Source organism: Hypanus sabinus, chromosome 1 (assembly GCF_030144855.1).
Source record: "Hypanus sabinus isolate sHypSab1 chromosome 1, sHypSab1.hap1, whole genome shotgun sequence".
In the NCBI taxonomy this organism is placed as follows: domain Eukaryota; kingdom Metazoa; phylum Chordata; class Chondrichthyes; order Myliobatiformes; family Dasyatidae; genus Hypanus; species Hypanus sabinus.
In genome coordinates this window covers 81,530,107-81,553,028 of record NC_082706.1, presented here as the reverse complement: position 1 = coordinate 81,553,028, position 22,922 = coordinate 81,530,107, and the positions used below count along the sequence as shown (strand labels likewise).

Below are 22,922 nucleotides of genomic sequence, written 5' to 3'. Positions count from 1 at the left end.
TGGGGCTGAAAGAGCTAATGTAGGCAGAGCATTTGATGGCTCTGGGCCTGTACTTGCTGGAGTTTAGAGGAACGAGGAGATCTCATTGAAAACTGTCAGGTAGAGTGGACGTGGAGAGGATGTTTCTTATAGTGTGGGTGAGTGTGGATGTCTAGGACCAGAGGGCACAGCCTCAGAGTACAAGGATGTCCCTTTAGAACAGAGGTGAGGAGAGATTTCTTTAGCCATTAGGTGGTAAATCTGTGGAAATCATTGCCACGGACAGCTGTGGAGGCCAAACCATTGGATATATTTAAAAAGGAAGTTGATAGGTTCTTGATTAGTAAGGGCATCAAAGGGTACGGGGAGAAGGCAGGAGCCTGGGGTTGAGAGGGATTCCATGATGGAATGGCAGAGCAGAATCAATGGGCCCCATGGCCTAATTCTGCTCCTATGTCTTATGGTCTCATATGGAGATGGGATTCATGCAGGAGTACAGTCTTGTCAGCATTGCACAGGCCTGTCACTGTGATTTTCAAAAGAATGCAAGTAATTAGGAGCAGAAATAGGCCATGTGGACCCTTAGGCCTGTCCTGCTAATCAATATAATCATGGCTGGTCACCCTGGTCTTAAGTCCTGTGCTAGTTCTCCACAGCCCTCGCTTTCTCAATTTTTCAAATATTTATTGAGCTCCACTTCCAATGGGCTAGTTTTGTATAACGCTAGAGCAGAGTATTCCAGAGATTCACCACCCTAGGGGGAGGAAAAAAAAGACTATCCAGTGCATCCAGCTACCCGTTACTATGTGGAGTGAAGAAGTGGTTGAAGGTAGTGATAGTGGGGCTGGTGAAGAGCTCGTGAAGAATTTGAGGCGAGTTGTCCACTTGGCACTTCTGACGAAAACTGAATAATGCTTCACTTCTACTTTTTTCTGCTCCTCGTCAGACTCACCATTGGTGAGGGTAGGAATGTAACCGAGCCCCCTGTTCATGCTCTTTAGTTAAAAAATAATGCCAAGAATGTGTTGAAGTGTAACCACGAAAGGACGTACTAATGTGACAATGATGTATATACATTCTGAACAGTACAAGTAATATACTACAGACAGTCATATGATCCTACGTGTGATCAATCCCTGCCTCATCCAATCAGGAATTACATAACCATCTATAACATATTGCTTCCTCTGTTTAGGATGCCAGCTGTGGGCTAGCAGCCCTGACTGGTCAAAAAGCAATTAGCTGTTTTGGGTGATTTTGAATTGGGGCAGCCTGAAGTAACAAACACTGAGCTGAACAGAATATGCCTGGTCACTTACGATTTTGTGTTTCATTTTGTGGTTTTCCCTTTTTATTTGGTCACCATTGCACGCTTTGCTTTTCTTTTGCACGTGGTTGGGGGCTTGTCTGTGGGGAAGACAAATCATAAGACTATAAGGCATAGGGGCAGAATTATACCATTCAGCCCGTTGAGTCTGCTTCACCATTCTATCATGGTTGATTCCGGATCCCACTCAACCCCATATGCCTGCCTTTTCACCATATCCTTTGATGCCCTAATCCAGGGGTCGGCAACCCGCGGCTCCGGAGCCGCATGCGCCTCTTTCATCTCTGTGCTGCGGCTCCCTGTGGTTTGTTAGTTTTTGAAATGTAATTCGAAATTTGAAGATTATGGTGATCTTGTACAATCTAAATAAAACGTTGTGGAGACCCCATTTCCTGGCACATCCGAACCGGCTCACAATTAGCCACCGTTCCGGCTAAGGGAGATAGCCTACGGGGGTTTGTGAGTATGTGTCTTTTGGAGCATCCGCGCCCACGGGGGGCGGGTTGAGGGAGGCTTTAAAGCAAGGCTGTTTAGTTCGAATAAAGTTATCTTTGACTGCAGTGTCGTTATTTTAGCGCTGCGTGTAGCACACCGCCACAACGTGTTTTTTATCGCTATTAATATACGTCACCACTGCCAATGCCTGACACCCGCCAGTGCGCGCTTTCTTTTAATTCTTCGATCCAAGGTAGGCTAACTATGGAGTAACCTTCAACCCAACGTCTTTTTTTCGGAGTTCAAAATGTTTTTGTTGCATGCAGAAATGTAATTTTGTTTTCTCTGCAGGAGTTCATCAATTTCATAAATGCAACACAATTTAGTTTGTTTATACATAGCATAAAGGCAAAAAAAAAACGTATGCAGTGTTATTTCATTTTAAATGTCAAACGGGTTTTGTGGCTCCCAATGTTTTCTTTTCTGTGGGAAATGGGTCCATATGGCTCTTTCAGTGGTAAACGTTGCCGACCCCTGCCCTAACCAATCAGGAAAATATCAACTTTGCTTTAAATATGCCCATGGACTTGGCCTCTACTGCATTCTGTGGCAGAGCATTCCACAGATTCAGTGCTCCCTCCTTATCTCTGTTTTAAAAGGTCAACCCTCAATTATGAGGCTGTACCTCTAGTTACCCCCACCATAGGAAACATTCTGTCCATATCCACCCTATCTAGTCCTTTCAACCGTTGGTAGATTTCAATGAGATTTGCCTACATTCTTCTAAATTCCAGTGAGTACAGGCCCAAAGCTGCCAAATGCTCCTCAAATGTTAACACCTTCATTCCTGTAATCATCCTTGTGAACCTTCTCTGGACTCTCTCCAATGACAACACATCCTTTCTGAGAAACGGGGCCCAAACTGTTGACAATGCTCCAGAATCAAGTGGTTCTTGAAAGATCATGACCAATGCATCCACTATCTCTTCAGCAGTCTCTCTTGGGACTCGGGGATGTAGTCCATCTCAGGGTTGTATACTGCTTAAATACATCGATAATAAATGTACTTTGAAGATGAAACTCCATCCTCATAAGGCCCAGACCATCCAATTTGTACCGGTGGCCAGATATGTTGTTACATGCGAGGATGAAGTTTTATCTTTTATTGAATTCTCTTACCATCTTTGCAGATGGTAACCCATTTTCAGGAGCATATTCCAAGACTCTCTGTTTTGTTCAAGTAGTTTTTAATATAATGAAATATAGATAGTCCTGCTATAACAGGTGTTTTCCATTATGCAACTTGACATGACTGATAGATGTAAGAAGTACTCTTTTTATTATACAGGCCACATTGTTTCAAGCAGTGGTTACCAAAGTGGGAGGTTTCACCCCTTCCCAGCTTGGCAGTGGGCATTTCTTAGGGGGCAATATAGATTTAGGGAGCAGTGGGGATTATAGGCTTAATTTAAGAAATGAATGATCACATAATCATTTCATCTCTTGCTAACCCACCATTCCCTTATACTTTGCTCAAAATGCATTATAGTTGTTGAAAAGCAATGTGACTGTCCTTTCCAGTCCTCCTTGTACTAGGGCTACAATCAGCCCGATATGTTGACTGTTTACTCGTTTTCATTGATGATCTCTAACCTAACCAGCCTGACCTGGCATTATTACTGTTCACGATAATCATTGTGAGTGTCAACAATTAAGAATGAAGATTTGGAGAATGCGATCATCAACAGCATTGCATGAAGGCAGGCCATATCTGCAAGAGGTGTTGGCACTGATTTTGTTCTTTGAAGTCAAAAGAAAGTTATGTGATGAATTCCTTTGTCGATAAGTATTAGGAACTGAGAGAGTAATTATGTTGATGCTATAGAATCATCAAGTTTTCCATTATTGCTGTTTAATGCATTCCAGTATTTTCCCAACAGATGTTAGGCTAATTAGTGCTCAGGATGCCTTTTTTTTGCCTCTCTCCGACCCCATTTTCTTCATTAATGGTGTTGGGTTTGCTGTTTCTCTATCTCCCAGGTCTATTGTAGAATCTAGATTACAAGATTACAACCAATAATCCACTATCTCTGTTGCCACCTCTGCTCAGATGATTTGTCTGCACATATTCCCTTTAGAACCTCTTTGCTTTACTTAAGTGTGTTTTTTATGCGTTCCTTCTTCCCGGTAGCTACTTGTTCACCTGCATTTTTATGTTTTCTCTGACTTGCTGTGGTGATCGATGCCACTTATTGTCTGATAGTACTGGTATTTCCTTATTCCCTATTTTTAATCTTCTGTACCATTCTTTTTTGTATTCTTGGAAATGTTTATATTTCTTAATTTATACTCTGTTTTTATATGAGTTGTGCATTATGAAGGTCTCCCAGTCCTCTGGCCTGCTGCAAGTCTTTGTAATTCTATAAAACATTTTTACACTAAAGTCCTTTGTTATCCTTTGTTTTTAATTAACCATGGATGGGTTACCTTTCCAATGGGGTCTTTATTTCTCAGTGGATGTTATATTCATTGGGAATTATGAGATATTTCTTGTCTGTATTTTAAACTACAGATATTTTTCCAATCCATATGAAACAACTTGTCCCTCACCCCTGTAGCTATTCTTATTATCCCATACCAGATCTGAAAAATGGAAAATGATGCATTACTGAGCATTATATTCAATGCTTCCTCTTATTTCCATGAAATAGATAATAAATGTAAATAATATAATATAAGATATAATAATAATAAGATACAGGAGCAGAAATATTGGCCCATTGAGTCTGCTCTGCCATTACACCATGCCTGATTCATTTTCCTTCTATGTCCTGCATTCTCCAAGTATCTACTTATGCCCTGACTAACCTCTGCCTTAAATATACCCGATGACTTGGCCTCCACAGCCACCTGTGGCAACAGTTTCCACAGATTCACCACTCTTTGGCTAAAGAAATTCTTTCTCATCTCTGTTCTAAAAGGACGTCCCTCTATTTTGAGGCTTTGTCCTCTGGTCTTAGACCCCCCCCCCCCCCCACACCATCCTCTCCACATCCACTCTATCAAAGCCTTTCACCATTCTATAGATTTCAATGATATCACCCCTCATTTGTCTGAATTCCAGTGAGTAGAGGCCCAGAGTCATCAAATGCTTCTCATCTGGCAAGTCTTTCTATCCCAGAATCATGTTTGTGAACTTCTTTTAAACCCTGTCCAATGCAGCACATCCTTTCTAAGATAAGGGACCCAAAACTGCAAACAATACTCAACTGTGGCCTTATCCGTGCTTTATTCTCCTGAAATGAATGCTAAAACGTTGCATCTGCTGTCCTCACCACCAGCAGATAGATATATGGTTAGAGTCTTTCCTGTGATAATAAAAATACAATTCTCAGATTTGTTTTACTTTTTGATTTGTGAACATTATGTGGTGCTTCTAAATTGGACTATTATTTTGAGAAGCTGAAGTAAACTAGGAATTACAAAGTAGCTAGCTTTGCTGTGGTGAAGCAACAATTTCAGATTACTCCTGAATAAATGAAATGTGCTATGTAAAAGCCATTTTTTCTTGCTGAAAATATATATCTCTATTTTAAACGTAGAAAGCAATCAATTTATAGTCTAAAAATTAAGTCCTTTTCCATGTAAACATTCACAAATGATTAATAGAACTGTTCACAGGTTGCTTATTATTTTAAAACCACAAAATTTACTGTTAATTGTTTAACACATGTTTCAAATCCTTGAATGCTTCAGTGAAAGAAGCTGGCAAAGACCTTACCTATCTTCTCGTCGTGTTGGTTGGGATTGGCATAACAGGTAAGTTTTTTTTTGTGCGTGTACATCTTTATATAACTGTGTATGACATTAACCAGCGTTGTCAAGTTGTAAAGTGCTAATCTCCATTTTACATTTTGCAATTTTTTTTGTACTTAATCGGTGGCCACTTTACTATGTGCCTCCTGTACCTAATTAACTGGTCACGGTGTATGTTTGCTGCTATAGTCTACCCACTTCAAGTTTTGACGTGTCATTTCAGAGATTCTCTTCTGCCCACCACTGTTGTGTAATGTGTGGTTATTTGAGTTACTGTCGCCTTCCTGTCAGCTGCAACCAGACTGGCCATTCTCGTCTGGCTTCTCTCAGTAACAAGGCATTTTCGCCCACAGAGCTTTTGCTCACTGGATGTTGTTTGATCTCTGTCAACTCCAGAGATGCTTATGCATGAAACTCCCAGGAGATCAGCAGTTTCTGAGATACTCAAACCACCTCATCTTGGCACTGACAATCATTCCACTGTCAATGTCATTTTTCTTCCCCATTCTGATATTTGGTCTGGTCGGTAACTGAATCCCTTGACCATGTCTGCACGCCTTTATATATTGTGCTGCTGCAACACATTTGACTGATTAGATATTTGCATTAACAAGCAGCTGTACAAGGTGCACCTGATAAAGTGGCCACTTTAGAATTGCAAGGAGTATCGTAAAGAGGGAAGGAAGGGAGAAAGAATGATAGAACAATAATGAATTGTGTACACACCTGAAAATTAATTGTATAAAATTATTAGCATTTAGAATCTTTAAGTTGTTGTTCTGGCCAGTTGAAAATGAATGAATAGTCTTCAAATTTCTTATTTATCATAAATTCTTATTTATCTATCCTTCCATCCATCCATCCTTCCCACCCTCTCTCCCTTCCTCCCTCTTGGTCCAACGCTGATATTTATCTTCGTGTTCAGGTAAATTCCCAACTTTTTCTAATGTTTTGCCCTGCTTAAGACTTTACTGTTAGGGTAGTTCATTTCATGGCTTTCTGCGGGAGCAGTGTGTTCTGCTGGTGATGTTTGGGTTACGGTTAAAGACAAGAGGTTGTGATGTCCAGCTTAGGAATGTCAAGTTCGGAATGTCGAGTCAGCCAGTTAGGATGGTGGAATTGGACGATGGTGCTAGAGGAATCTGGGTGGAGAGCTTTTATGAGTGGGGTAGGTTGAGGTCTTTTCAACGGGAGACAGAGAGAGAAGAAGCTTGAGAGAACTGACCATAGAATTCAACTGCAATGTGTGATTCGATGGAGTCCAAGATGGGAAATTCCACCGGTGATCGGTGAATAGGGGTTGGTGCAATGGCACATCCAGCTTTTGAATGATCTGATCTCCAACCTTGTACACATTTGACTGTTTTAATTATAATGGGTCCTTTTGTTTTTTCTTTTGTCTTTAATAACAGTTTTGTTAAGTTGACATTCATAAATATACTCTTTATAACTGTTTGCGATCTGTTATTTCTAGATGAAGGCTAATTGCATGAGGGCAATATTTACCCAATATTCTCACTGATCGGGGTTTAGGTGGTCGAGACTTCCTGGTTTTGGTGGGACCCGAGTTGTACGGAGTTTGAGAAAGATGGTTTTCTCACTGCTGAGTTCAGTGGCTGTCAGCAAGGGGCTAACGAGCTGCGTCACTAGAGACGCCCGGTAAAAAGAAGTTTCACTAATATAACCAATTGTAAGTATTATCAGACCCTAAAACCTTTAGCAAAAAGGATCAGTTGAACCTAGTTTGTGACCATGTGTACCACAAAGATTTCACTCGTAATGTTACATATTGAACTGTCATATACTGTAAATCCATTTCTCCAACTTCCAGTAATCTCTCTCTGCTCCCCGTTCTCTCCTTTACCATTCTCCATTTTGGCTAACCTCCTCACCTGTCTATCACCTCCCTCTGTTGTCTCTCCTCCTTTCCTTTCTCCCGTGATCCTCTCTCCTTTTCTGTCAGATTCTTCCTTCTTCAGCCCTTTACTACTACCACCTATCACCTCCCAGCTTCTCACTTCATCAGCCCTCCCCATCCACCCACCTTATCCCTTCTCTCACCTGTTCTCATCTTCCAGTCTGTACTCCTTTCTCTCCCCCCACCACTCCCACCTTCTTATTCTGGCTTCTTCCCCCTTTCTTTCCAGCCCTGATGAAGGGTCTCAGCCCAAAATGCCGACTCTTTATTCTTTTCTGTAGGTGCTGTCTGTCCTGCTTCAGTTCTTCCAGTGTTTTGCACGCGCGCGTGGGTGTGTGTCTGTGTGTGTGTGTTACTTTAATAACTGAATATTGATTTCTCCAACTTCTGTTAATTCCTCCCTCTTCCCCCTCTTCTCTTCTCCCATTTCCCATTCTAGTTACCCTCTCACCCTTTCTCTTCTCCACACCTGCCCCATGATCTGTCTATTACCTTCTTCTGGTTCACTTTCCTTTCTTCCATTGTCCACTGTCATCTCCTGTTAAATTTGTTTGTCAGCCCTTTATCGCTTCTACCTGCCACCTCCCAGCTTCCTAAATCATCCCTGCTCACCTACTCACTCACCTTCCCCCTCACCTGCTCTTACCTATTACCTACCAGCTTGTACTCCTTTCCCACCCCCCATCATTTTATTCTGGCTTCTGCCCTCTTCCTTTTCAGTCCTGTTGAAGGGTCTCAGCCCAAGCTGTCAACTTGTTTATTCCCCTCTATAAGTGTTGTTTGCCTTGCTGAATTCCTCCAGCATTTTGTGTGTTTTGATTGTCAGCGAGGACAATCACTACACACAAGGTTTCCATCTGTAGAATCTCTTCTGTACATGTTTGTTCATGTTTTCTTTTCCTTTGGAGAGCCCAGACAGCAGCAAGACCTACATCAAGCTGCTGTTCATCGATTACAGGTCAGTGTTCAATACTATTATGCCCTCAGATTTAATCACTGAACTTCTAAACCTGGGCCTCTGTTGCTCCCTTGAATTTTTCACTATGAATTCATAGTACCTAATGTACTATGAGGATGTACATTAGGAATTCAGAAGCCTTGGCTAATAAGCCTACGCAGATTCAATCCCACCTCAGGACCTGAGCAGTTTAAATTCAATTAAATAACTGGGAATTGTTTTCTCTCTGGTTGGGAAATCTAGAATCAATCTCACTGTTGCAAAATAAGGACTGAGATGAGAAGACATCTCTCCTTGTAGCAGTCTTGGCCCTTCTCTCTCTAATATCCGCCTGTAGAGTTAGATCTGCTTCTGAGCATCTGTCAGCATGAATTTTCATAATCGAGATATAAAGACCAAGAGTGAGTCACCAGCAAGAGATCAGTGGAGCAGCTCTTGCACAGTCTCTCCCTGGGGTATTCCATATTTGGGAAAGTCCGATGATTTTAAAAGGATACATGTCCATCCTACCCTGATCCCACCCAGCTACGTACTCATATCAAGTATCATCTTCTTGCCAGTGTGCGCTTAAAGCACCAAGAGATTTTTATTCAGTTTATTTGTTTTGTGGAATGTGCTACTAGGAAATACTGAACTAGTAATTCAGAAGCTTGTGCTAATGAGCTACAATCCCAAGTTCAATCCCACCTCAGGACCCAAGCAATTCAATTAAATAACCCTTGGGTTTTCTTTCCTCTCTTTCCAGTTGGGGTATCTAGAATCAGATCTCACTGTTTCCAAATAAGCGGTAATTAATATAAGTCATATGTGAATCTCGGACTGGCCTCTACAGTCTCCTGAAGACCCACCAATAGACAATCCCTTGGAAAACATCATACTTGAATAATTGTAAAGCTACTAATACAAAGGTGGAACTGCTTCAGATGGAACGTGGAACTAGACATGGTCCCAGTTTGATTCCAGTAGAATCTTGCCATCTCAAGTTTCTTTGGACACTCAAGAACGGCTCTGATAAGACAAGTTATAGGCTGATCCTAGTGAACTGCCTAGAATATGACAACATTTTGCTTTGAATGTGCATCTAGAGGTAATTACGGTGAATAATCAGACTAGATGTGTTTTGTGTTCCACAGTTTCCTGGGGGAAAAGAAGCCCTGCTGAATATAAAAAAAGTAAAAAAAAACAAAATATTAAGGAATAAATCCCTTTCAAACCCTGTGAAGAATTTCACACATTAGAATTTTCAAAGACTGTATTCACTTCACAAATCTTCTATCTTAACATGTGTTTCTGTTATTTCAGGAGGATTGTTCTACGTGATATTTAAAGAGCTGTTCTCCTCCTCAAGTCCAAGTAAGATATATGGAGATGCTCTGAAGAAGTGTCGAGCCCATCCAGAGGTATGGTTTTACGTGTCATGTGATTTTTTTTTTAAAGACCAAGATTTACTTTTTACCTTCAACGTTAAGTATTCACATGAGACGTGTTCCAAAAACCATTGCAAATCTTTTTGTATTGTACAGTAAACTTGGTGATAATGGTGTTAGCTTTGACAGGGCTAATAAACAGCAGTGAAGTTCACATCTTGATTAATATCAGCTTTCCTGCATTGTCACAGGAAAGCAGCATCCATCATAAGGGACCCCCACCACCCAGGTCATGCTCTCTTCTTGCTGCTGCCATCAAGGTGAAGGTACAGGAGTCTTAGGAGTCACACCACCAGTTTCAGGATCAGTTATTACCCTTCAGCCATCAGGCTCTTGGACCGAAAGAAATAACTTTACTCAACTTCACTTCCCCATCATTGAAATGTTCCTACAACCTATGGACTCTCTTTCAAAGATTCTTCATCTCATTTTCTCAGTATTTATTGTTTATTTGTTTATTATTATTATTTCTTTCTGTTTGTATTTGCACAGTTTGTTGTCTTTTGCACCCTGGTTGAACGCCCAAGTTGGTGTGGTCTTTCATTGATTCTATCATGATTATTCTATTAGGGATTTATTGAGCATGCCCGCAAGAAAATGAATCTCAGAGTGACACAAATATGTCATTTGATAATAAATTTACTTTGAACTCTGGTGTCCTTTCTCTTTCTCCAATGGCCCACTCTCCTCTCCTATCACATTCCTTCTACTTCCACCCTTTGACTTTTCCACCTATCACCTCCCAGCTTCACGTATCAGTCCCCCCACCTCCACCCCACCCACCTGGCTACCTGGCTTCACCTATCGCCTTCCAGTTTGTACTCATGCATTCCACTCCCCCTTCCTTTCCAGACCCAATGTCAACTCTTCATAGATGCTGCCTAACCTGCTGAGTTCCACCAGCATTTTGAATGTGTTACTCTGGATTTCCAGTAACTGCAGAACCTCTTGTGTTTTTGATTATTACTTTATTTGCAATTTTTGGTATTTTTGCAGCAGCGTTTTTTCTTGTAACTTCCCGATGGCAGCCATTGTCTGTCTCACATGACGGAGAGTAACACGATTGAGCCGGATAATCAGAAAAGATATTTAAGTTGATCAGCTGGTTTGTATAGGAAGAGGTATCAACACATCAAGGGGAATCATGTCAGAAAGGCCCATGACATGAATTAAATTCTGAATCAATCCTCAAGTTTGCATTAAGTTAAAAATGAAGCCTGTTTCACCAAAGTTAAACACCCCCTTAAATAATCTACTCCAGTTCAGGCAAACTTACGACTATTACCAAAACTATTAACCAGACATGAACACAGGCAATTCTACAATTGCTGCAAATCTAGAGTACTACACACAAAAAGCTGGAATGACTCAGCAGGTCAGCAGAGATGCCGCCTGACCTGCTGAGATCCTCCAGCATTTAATGTGTGTTAACTGGACGTGATGGTGCATGCAAGGAAGCTAAGGTGTAATTACTGAAAATCCTTTTTAAGTGGTGGGGAACTAGCACATTCATATTTTCAAAGTACATTTATTATCAGGATATATATGCAGTATACAACCCTGAGATTCCCAGTAAATAATTTTACAGCTTGGCTGGACTTGTGTGAAATCTGCCTGCTCTGTCTATTATAACCATATTAAGGGCTGCATCTACTATGGGATATAGATGGGGTAGGTTGGGTGGGGGGAGGTGGAGTTCATGGAGTATAGTTCTTGCGTTGTGATGCGGCCATGCATCAGCCTCACCAGGAAACTGTAGCAGTGGCTTTTTGATTTAAATTCATGACACCAAAACAGCTTACAAAAATGAAGGAGGCAGCAAGGCAGCATTAGAGGTTAGTGTAACACCATTACAGCACCAGAGACCCAGGTACGACTGCCTGTAAGCATTTTGTAGATTCTACCCCCCCCCCTCCCCCCGAACCACATGGATTTTCCCCTGGCCCTCTGACTTCCTCCCACGTTCCAAAAACACGTGGGTTAGTAGGTTAATGGGCATTTGGGTATAATTGAGTCACATACTCTCATTGGATTGGAAGGTACTTTTACATGGCTGTGTCTCTACATAGGAAAGAAAGTTAGGTGTGTTTACTTTAAGTGACATGTTCCACGAGCTGTTGATCCATTTTAAAACATTGGAGAGAAGAGAAGCCAGAGATTGAAGTTGAATTTTGTGGTGAGACAGCATCAGTAGAGATCTGGGAGCTGAAGTGTCAGTGAAACTCCAGGCGAGGGTTGCTCTCCTTAGTGCGGAGGTGCTTGATGGGAGATTGTACTTTTTGGAAATCTTTCACTGAAGGATTGCTTAACCAGACAAGACATTTAATGCAGGTACCAAGTGAAGTAAGATAATTATTTTTTATTGTGATAGAGTTTAAAATCTACTGCCATAGGTGGTGAAGACAGATTCAGTAACATCTGTCAAAAAGAGCACAGTTTAGATAATCAGTTTCAGAAGATTTAAGATTTTTTAACCTACCTATGAACACAACCTCCCTACTTTTTGTTCTCTTTTCAGTACTCATTATTTAATTTTAAATTTTATATATATAAAATTGGTTTCTTATTTTCTTTATAGTACTTGTGTATGTATTGTGGTGCCACATGATATGGTGGCATCCGTCGGTCTCGAGAGACCATGGATCTGCGCCTGGAGTTTCCAGGGTGCAGGCCTGGGCAGGGTTGTATGGGAGACCGGCAGTTGCCCAAGCTGCAGGCCTTCCCCTCTCCACGCCACCGATGTTGTCCAAGGGAAGGGCACTAGGACCCATGCAGCTTGGCACTGGTGTCGTCGCAGAACAATGTGTTGTTAAGTGCCTTGCTCAAGGACACAAACACGCTGCCTCAGCTGAGGCTCGAACCAGTGACCTTCAGGTTACTAGTCCCATTAGGCCACAAGCCAACACAAAACAACAAAACAACAAATTGTGGTGCCACAAAACAACAAATTTCACAACGTAATATATGTCAAAGCTAATAAAACTGATTCTCACAGCTCTGATGGGATGAATGGGCTAGTGAGCTCCACGGTTCTATTACAGATAGAAAAACTGTTGTCCCTGAGGTATTACATTGTTATTTAATGGACATATTATTTGCTAGCATTAATTTTGGTGTACTCTGACCTCTTCAAAGTACACTGGCTTGATATCTCACAAATGAGCAGTCGGAGTGCTGAGAGTGGCTTTATAACTCAGTCGGGAAGAAGAATCAAAGGTATGAGGGGGCAGAGTTGAGCCGTGAATACTCTGTTAATTCTTTCTGTCCCACATACCCAAGACAGCACTCAGAACCACTGAGCTCCAGAATTCATTGCAGCTCAGTCAAACAGAGAGATATTCTAGGTACAAGGTTTGCACTCATCTCTCCCACTACTACTATTCTTTTCTAATTGTATTGATGGACTTGTCATCCTCTTATCTTGCAATCTATTGGTTTACACCCAGAACAATAAGCTGTCTCTGCTTTCCAAAGATGCTTATTGGCCCGTTATTTGTTTCTCTTTCCAGATTTGCCAAATGAAGATGTGTATCATATATTCAAAGAAAACATGTTCTGTTTTCCACATTACATGTATTAAATATAGTGGTTAGCACAATTGCTTTCAAGTGCCATCGATCACTAGTCAGGGCTCAATTCCAGCCTCTGCCTGAAAGGAGTTTGCAAGTTTTCCCCGAGATTGCAAGGGCTCCCCCAGGTACTCTGATTTCTTCCCACATTCCAAAGACGTATAGTAAATGTTATGGTCAGTGAGTTGTGAGTATGCTATGTTGCTGTCGGAAGCGTAGCAGCATTTGCAGGCTGCCCAACATGACCCTTGCTGATTTGATTTGACACAGGACAGTGTAATTTCTGTATTGATGTTTCAGATTCCGATTCAGATTCAGTTTATTGTCATTTAGAAACCACAAATGCAATGTAGTTAAAAAAAATGAGGCAACGTTCCTCCAGACTGATATCACAAAAGTATATGACAAAACAGACTACACCAGAAAATCCACATAACGTTTGGCAATCCCCAATCCAGAGTCCGGAGAGGCTGCTGCGTATCGATATTGCGCTACCATCTTAGCACGTTCCCCGGAAAGGAACTACATACCCATCAGACAAAACTAAAGCTACAAGACCTACACAAAACCACATAGTTACATATAGTTATAGTTAACATATAGTTTCAACAGTGCAGACAATACCATAATTGATAAAAGACTAACTGACAAAGACCAGATAATTATAACACATAGTTTCAACAGTGCAAAGCAATACCGTAATCTGTTAAAGAACAGTCCATGGCACGGTTTAAAAGAGAGTCTCAAAGTCCCGACAGCCCATCATCTCACGCAGACGGTAGAAGGTAGAAAAACTCTTCCTGCCATGAACCTCCAGTGCTGCAGCTTGCCGATACAGCACTCTGGGAGCCCCGACCACAGCCAACTCCGAGTCCGCCCGAAAATGTACATATGACAAATAAAGTTGATCTTTAAAACCCTCTTTAAAATTTATATGATATATATTTAATGTGAACTTAAGTATGCCATGCATGTTAAGTACTTTCTGCAATCTGAGCAAATTTTGTTGACCTTTTCTACCTGAATAAGTGGCAAACATTCAGAAGCCAGGAAAGAGCATCCCATCCCACCATTACTAATCAATTGGAAGTAAATTGCTGCTAATATAAATGGCACTCTGTGTTAAAAACATAGAGAACCTACAGCACAATACAGGCCCTTCGGCCCATAAAGTTGAGCTGAACATGTCCCACCTTAGAAATTAGTAGGCTTACCCATAGTCCTCTATTTTCCTAAGCTCCATGTACCTATCCAAAAGTCTCTTAAAAGACCCTATCATATCTGCCTCCACCACCGTTGCTCCCACAGCCCATTCCACGCACTCAACACTCTGAGTAAAAAACTTACACCTGACAATCCCCTCTGTACCTACTCCCCAGCACCTTAAGCCTGTGTCCTCTTGTGGCAACCATTTCAGCCCTGGGAAAAAGCCTCTGACTGTCCACACGATCAATGCTTCTCATCATATTGTACACTTCTATCAGGTTATTCCCGTCACTCCAAGGAGAAAAGGCTGAGTTCACTCAACCTATTCTCATAAGGCGCCCTCCCCAATCCAGGCAATATCCTTGTAAATCTCCTCTGCATCTTTCTATGGCTTCCACATCCTTCCTGTAGTGAGGCGACCAGAACTGAGCCCAGTACTCCAGGTGGGGTACCTCTGCCATTTCTTCCGGTTCCATACACACTTCCCCACTGTCACCCTTGATAGGTCCTATTCTTTCACGTCTTATCTTCCTGCTCTTCACATACTTGTAGAATACCTTGGGGTTTTCCTTAATCCTGCCCGCCAAAGCCATTTCATGGCCCCTTCTGGCTCTCCTAATTTCCTTCTTAAGATCCTTCCTGTTAGCCTTATAATCTTCTAGATCTCCAACGTTATTTAGCTCTCTGAATCTTTTGTAAGTTTTCCTTTTCTTCTTGACTAGATTTATTACAACCTTTGTACACCACGGTTCCTGTACCCTACCATAACTTCCCTGTCTCATTGGAACATACCTATGCAGGACTCCACACAAATATCCCCTGAACATTTGCCACATTTCTTCTGTACTTTTCCCTGAGAGCATCTGTTTCCAAATTAAGCTTCCAATTTGCTGCCTGATAGCCTAATAATTCCCTTTACTCCAATTAAATGCTTTTCTAACTTGTCTGTTCCTATCTCTCTCCAATTCTATTGTAAATGAGATAGAATTATGATCACTATCTCCAAAATGCTCTCCCACTGAGAGACCTGACACCTGACCAGGTTCATTTCCCAATACCAGATCAAGTACAGCCTCTCCTCTTGTAGGCTTATCTACATATTGTGTCAGGAAACCTTCCTGAACACACCTAACAAACTCTACCCCATCTAAACCCCTTGCCCTAGGGCGGGGGTCGACAACCTGCGGCTCCCGAGCCATTTGTGGCTCTTTCACCTCTGTGCTGCGGCTCCCTGTGGCTTTGGGAAATAATTGGTCAGTATTTAATTAAAATGTATTTTATGTTAGTTTGTTAGCTTTTGAAATGTAATTCTAAATTTGAAGATTATGGTGATCTTGTACAATCTAAGTGTGGTGACACATTTCCTCACAATTAGCCAGCATTCCGGCTAAGGGAGATAGCCTACGGGGGTTTGTGAGTACGCGTCTTTTGCAGCATCTGCGTCCATGGGGGCTGGGTTGAGGGAGGCTTAAAAGCAAGGCTGTTTAGTTCGAATAAAGTTATTCGACTGCAGTTTACTGACTGCGTGAGCACACCGCTACAACGTGTTTTTATCGCTATTAATATACGTCACCACTGCCAATACCTGACACCCGCCAGTGCGCGATTTCTTTAATTTTTCGATCCAAGGTAAGCCAACTATGGAGAATTCTAAAAAAAGAAAAGTGACTGAAGAAAACAGAACGTTTAATGATACGTGGACAGATTCATTTGCTTTCACTGTTGACGAGACTGGTTTACCGGTATGCTTAATATGCAATGAGAAACTAGCAAACAACAAAAAGTCAAATGTCGCAAGGCATTTCCAGAATAAACACGCAGCCTTTGCTCAAAAATATCCGGATGGAGATGAGAGAAAAAAAGCCGTTTCGGAACTGATGCGGAAGGTTGATCTGAGCAAAAATCATTTCCAGAAATGGATGAAGTCTGGAAAATCAACGACATACGCCAGTTATATTGCCGCTCAGGAAATAGTCAGGCACGGGAAGCAGTTTACAGATGGTGAATATATAAAAGAATCTTTCATTAAGATTTCAGAACATCTATTCACGGACTTTAAAAACAAGAGTGAAATTGTGCAGAAAATCAGGGATATGCCCCTCTCTGCAAAGACTGTCAAAGACAGAACCATAAAAATGGCAGAAGACATCACAAGACAGCAAATTAAAGACATCAATTCAGCTGTGGCCTACTCGATTGCCTGTGACGAGTCTAAAGACAAAGGTGATATTGAACAAATAGCGTTGTTCTGCCGGTATGTAAACTCTGCCGGGCCACAGGAAGAACTGATTGAGTTGATACCTCTAAAAGACCAAACACGGGGGGAGGACATCTGTGAGGCTGTCTTGAATTGTTTAAGAGCCAAAGGAATAAAGACCACCCATCTGGTGTCAGTAGCTACTGATGGGGGCACCGAATATGACGGGAACGCACAAGGGAATTGTGGCTTTACTGCAGAAGTCGCTGGACAGAAAGCTGCTGACTTTTCACTGCATCTTGCACCAAGAGGCACTGTGCGCTCAAACATTTCCTCCGGAATGCACAGAAGTAATGGATGTTGTCATTCAGATTGTCAATAAAATAATGGCAAAAAGTTTAAATCACCGTCAATTCCGTTTGTTACTGGACGAGCTGGAAATTGCATATTCTGATCTCCTGCTGCACAACAAAGTCTGATGGTTGTCCAGGGGGGATGTGCTGAAACGCTTTGTCGCGTGTCTGGAAGAAGTGAAAACTTTCCTGGGCAGCAAAGGGCTCAACTTTCCTGAGCTGGAACAGCCAGAGTGGCTGGAAAAGCTACACTTCATGGTAGACATGACAGCGCACCTGAACACGCTGAACACAGCTCTTCAACAGGGTAAGGACGTACAGCCCTGCACATGTTGGAGGATGTTTTGGCATTCGAGCGCAAGTTGACGTTGCTTGCCAGAGATTTACAGAAAGGCACATTGTCTCACTTCCCCAATTTGAGAGAGTTCAAACAAGGTCACGACATGATAAATTCGGAGTATTTACATTCTGCAATCATCGCAATGCAAACATCGTTTGGGAAACGCTTCTGTGAGTTCAGAGAGGAAAAAAACACATTATCCTTCCCGGTCACTCCCCTAAGCATCGATCCATCCCTACTAAATACGACTGCATTGTCAGGTGTGAGTCAACCTGAACAAGTATGATAAATATTTTAATTGCCTATTATTTTACGTATATTCATATGTTTTCATTGTTCAGTGAAATAGTCCTTTTATTTTTCAGGTTGACAGCTGGCTGACGTTATTTTTGGTTTGCTGCTGGCGGCAAATTTAAGTTTGGCGTTTTTCATAAATACAAGAAGGACTCAAATAGACGTTGAGTATTTTACTTAAAAGTAACCTTCAACCCAAAGTCTTTTTTTCGGAGTTCAAAATGTTTTTGTTGCATGCAGAAATGTAATTTCATTTTCTCTGCAGGAGTTCATCAATTTCATAAATGCAACACATTATAGTTTGTTTATACATAGCATAAAGGCAAAAAAAAAACGTTGTATGCAGTGTTATTTCATTTTAAATGTCAAGCGGGTTTTGCGGCTCCCAGTGTTTTCTTTTCTGTGGGAAACGGGTCCAAGTGGCTCTTTCAGTGGTAAAGGTTGCTGACCCCTGCCCTAGGGAGATGCCAATCGATATTTGGGAAATCTCCCATCACAACAACTCTGTTATTATTACACTTTTCCAGGATCTGTTTCCCTTTCTGATCCTTGATATCCTTGTTACAATTGGGCTGCCTATAAAAAACGACCAGTAAAGTTATTGACCCCTTCATGTTCCTAATCTACACCCACAGAGACTCCGCAGACAGTCCCTCCATGGCATCCACCTTTTCTGCAGCCGTGACACTATCTCTGATCAACTGTGCCACACCCCCACCTCTTTTCCCTCCCTTCCTGTCTTTTCTGAAATATCTAAAATCTGGCACTTGAAGTAACCATTCTTGTCCCTGAGCCATCCAAGTCTCTGTAATGGCCATCACATCATATCTCCAAGTACTGATCCACGCTCTAAGTTCATCCACTTTTTTTCACAACACTGCTTGCGTTAAAATAGACACATCTTAAGCCTTCAATCTGCGCACATCCCTTCTCTATCTTCCCCAGTCTCTTCAGTTCGATTCCCACCTCCCCAACAATTCTAGTTTAAACTCTCCCCTGTAGACTTAGCAAACCTCCCCGCCAGGATATTGGTCCCCCTGGGATTCAAGTGCAACCCATCCTCTTTGTACAGGACACACCTGCCCCAAAAGAGATCCCAATGATCCAGAAAATCTGAATCCCTGCCCCCCTGCTCCAATCCCTCAGCCACACATTTATCCTCCACCTCATTCCATTCCGATTCTCACTGTCACGTGGCACAGGCAGTAATCCCGAGATTGTTAACTTTGAGGTCCTGCTTCTCAACTTCCTTCCTAACTCCCCGTAGTCTATTCCCTTTTCCTATCTATGTTGTTGGTACCAATATGTACCATGACCTCTGGCTGTTCTCCCTCCCACTGAGGGATATCTTGGAGGTGATCTGAAATATCCCGGATCCTCGCACCTGGGAAGCAAACTACCATCCGAGTTTCCTTCCTGCGACCACAGAATCGCCTGTCTGACCACATAACTATAGAGTCCCCTATTATTACTGCCTTCCTCTTCCTTTCCCTACCCTTCTGAGCCACAGGGTTAGACTCTGTGCCAGAGGCACAGCCACTGTTGCTTCCCCCAGGTAGGCTGTCCCCCCCAACAGTACTCAAACAGGAGTACTTATTGTCAAGGGGTACAGCCACAGGGGTACTCTCTAGTACCTGACTCTTCCCCTTCCCTCTCCTAACCGTGACCCACTTGTCTGTGTCCACCTGCCTGTAACTCCTCTCTATCACCTCCTCACTCTCTCTGACCATGCGAAGGTCATCAAGCTGAATCTCCAGTTCCCTAACTTGTTCCCTTAGGAGCTGTAGCTCGACACACCGGGTGCAGATAAAGCTGTCCGGGAGGCTGGGAGCCTCCAGGACCCCCCACATCTGACACCGAGCACAAAAAACTGGCCTCACACACATACTACTTCCTTTCCGTAATTAACACAGTTAAACTAACCTCTCCTCGTCCTGTTACCACCTAAGCCCGTTGAGCCAAAGCCCTATCACTCTGCTGCCTCTCACTCCGCTACCCACTGGATATGGCGGTCTTCTTTTTAAACCTTTCGCGCTCTGCTGGCTGACGTCACGCACCTGCGCAGTCTCGCCTCTCTTTTACCTCGAGTAGTACAAACTGCCTTCACTCCCGAAATCAACCAATCATGCGCAGCCTTCTTGCTCCAAATCAAAAACTGTTGAAGATTCTTTGCCTTTTTAAACCTTTTGCACTCTGCTGTCTGATGTTGCGACATTGTCTCTAACAGAGTAACCAACTCTGAGATTCTGTGCACTTGAATAATTTAATTTGGGTGGAATATATTTTTTAAACTGCTTTGCTCCTAAGTAGTCATAATTGTTCATTTTCAAATTGTGATAAGACTCAAATTAAAACTCGTTAATTTCTAAATCAGCTGCAGTATTCTGTAAAGTTAGCTAAGATGTTTAATTTACGATCTCCTGCACACGCCTGTATTCTAATGTTGATTAGATTCCAGTTTTTAATAAGTTCATCTGCTTTCAGCTAATTCTTTTGGGAATAGGAGAATAAGACAGATGGAGCTGTAAGAGAGCTTGTTATCTCCCTGTCAGTAGCACCTTTGGCCGTCCACACTAGTGATTGCTGGTTGTTTGATGATTATCAAATATCCATTCAGTCATTATAGAACATTCTTCTAAACTAGTCCCACAGAAATCAGGAGCTTGCCTCGGCCAGATATTTCAAACTTAATGTGTCATTTTAACAACAACAACATTTTCCTCAAGTTCTAATTGGCAGATGTGACTACCTTTCCACTGTTTTTTTTAAGATGATGCAAAACAGGTTTTACGTCTCAATTAAAAAGAATGAGTTCAGGTTTTCCATGGTTATTGAGAGTTTTGGCCTGCAGATTGTTCTATTTACAGTTTCCTTCTGTGACCTTTGATTAGTCCCTCTCCCTCATCATGTAATTTTCCCTCAAGTTACCATTGCTCTTCCACAATTTCTGTGGTTGTCCCTGAGCTTTACACACCACTAATCCTCATTACTAAGTTTATTTTGATTCCACTTCAATCATTTTCAAGACTTCCAGGTGAGAGCAGAAAAAGGTGTAATGAATTTAACATGACACATATGTTCTGTATATGTTTGTGTGTAGTTTCTCATAGATTTTGTTGTATTTCCCTGTTCTACTGTGAATTCCTGCAAGAAAATAAATTTCATAGTACATGGTGACATATACGTACTTAGTTGTTAAACTTACTTTCAGGTTTGAAACTCAAGGTGGAAATTCAGATTAAGTAGTCTTACTGAACTCAGTATCACATTTTGCAGTTGGAAATAAGCTTTCAACTTCTGGGCTGATAGTGTGAGAGCATAACCACTTGGTAACTATTAATTGAAGTATTACCTATTTGTTCTCATTTCCTGATCTTAAGATCTGCAGCATAATGTGTCAGACGTGCTGACGGACAGGCGCACACGCACGTCTTTAGTATGTCCTTGTGACTAAGAGTACAAACACGTAACATTTGTTTTTGAAATTCTGCTCTGCCTTTTTCATAGTGATACTAACCCACTTAATATAAAAACAATCAAAATAAATGTATTATCACAGTATGTATATGTCACCATATACAACCTTGAGATTCATTTTCTTGCAGGCATTCACAGTGGAACAAAGAAATACAATATAGGTGAAAAACTACACACAAACGCTGATAAACAATGTGCAAAAAAAAAACACAAACTGTCCAATTCAAAGAAAATAAATGATACAATAAAAATACTGAGAACATGAGCTATAGAGGTCTTAAAAGTGAGTCCATAAATTGTGGGAACAGTTCAGCACTGAGGTGAGTGAAGTTATCCACATTGGTTCAGGAGCCTGATGGTTGAAGGGCTCCTGAACCCAGTGATACAGAAGTCTCCTGTACCTCCTTCCTGAATCTGAATGCAGCAGCAAGAAGAGAGGACCTGGATGGTGGAGGTCCTGAATGTAACAATAATAATGGTGAAAGAACTCATTGTATTGTATGCTTGTGTAATTTCAAGATCATGGTAAATTCTCATTGCTGCCCTCCAAATGGCATAGAGCTCATCAAGGCTTGAGTGACAGGCTACATACAGACGTGTTTCAAAGCTGCGTGACTTGCATGCTCAAGCTGCTGATGAGGGAATATTGAGGTGAATCAGAGTCAACTGCATTGCTGGAGAAACTGGCATATAATTGCGTATTTCTGATAAAATAATTCAATATGTGTGCGCCTGCTTAAATGTATACACAAAGTAGGCAGGAAGGATGTAAGTACCGATGTGTTCAATGTGCACTCAGTGGCCACTTTATTAGGTACACCTATACATCTGCTCATTGATGCAAATTTCTAATTACTAACAAAATGCATAAATGCTTGCAGACATGGTGAAGGGGTTCAGTTGTTCAGCCCAAACATCAGAATGGAGAAGAAATGTGTTCTAAGTAACTTTGACTATGGAATGATTGTTGGTGCCAGAAGGGTGATTTGCGTATCTCAGAAACTGTTGATCTGGGATTTTCATGCACAACAGTCTCTAGAGTAGTGGTCACCAACCTTTTTAAGCCCAAGATCCCCTACCTCGGCCTTAGTGAAAGGCAAGATCGACTCCAAATCGATTAGTTACACGCATACGCACTGAGGCAGAAAAGTCCGGAAGTAAAACCCCGCAACCTGGAAGTAGAACTAATGTAGAACTAACCAGGGGTACCCACCCTTTCTTTGCACCGCGGTACTGGTTTAATATTGACAATATTCTTGTGGGCCGGCTGATGGAGGGGGTTTGGGTGGGTGTTAAACACGACGGGAATACAGCGATATTTGAAGCAGGTTCCTTGTGTCCAGTCTATTCCGCAATTTAGTTTTCGCGGCTCTTGGCACTTAGCTTCTGTCCCACGCTGTTCACATTTTCTCCGCTGAGAAAACTCAGTAGGTTTGTCTTTAAGTGCGGGGTGCTTGGACTCAGGGTACCGAAGCAGTTTTGAGGGCTTCATTGCTTCATTAGACAGCCTCCGGGTCCGAGCTCCAGCCTCCCACCCACCCACCGCTAGACGCCTTGGCCAGGTGCGGTTGGTCGTGGGTCGGGTGAGAGGACAAGATCAGGGCCGTAGGTCCCCCTGCCAGGGCC

At 42.0% G+C, this 22,922-nt stretch overlaps 1 protein-coding gene across 1 annotated transcript in view; it reads left to right on the top strand.

Annotated features, from left to right (window-relative positions):
• Positions 1 to 22,922, top strand: part of timm21 (translocase of inner mitochondrial membrane 21) — a 45,395-nt gene that overhangs the window by 4,300 nt on the left and 18,173 nt on the right. Inside the window, 2 exon segments of the mRNA XM_059971429.1 lie at positions 5,498 to 5,560; positions 9,736 to 9,833. Of these exon segments, the coding sequence (XP_059827412.1) occupies positions 5,498 to 5,560; positions 9,736 to 9,833 (161 nt within the window).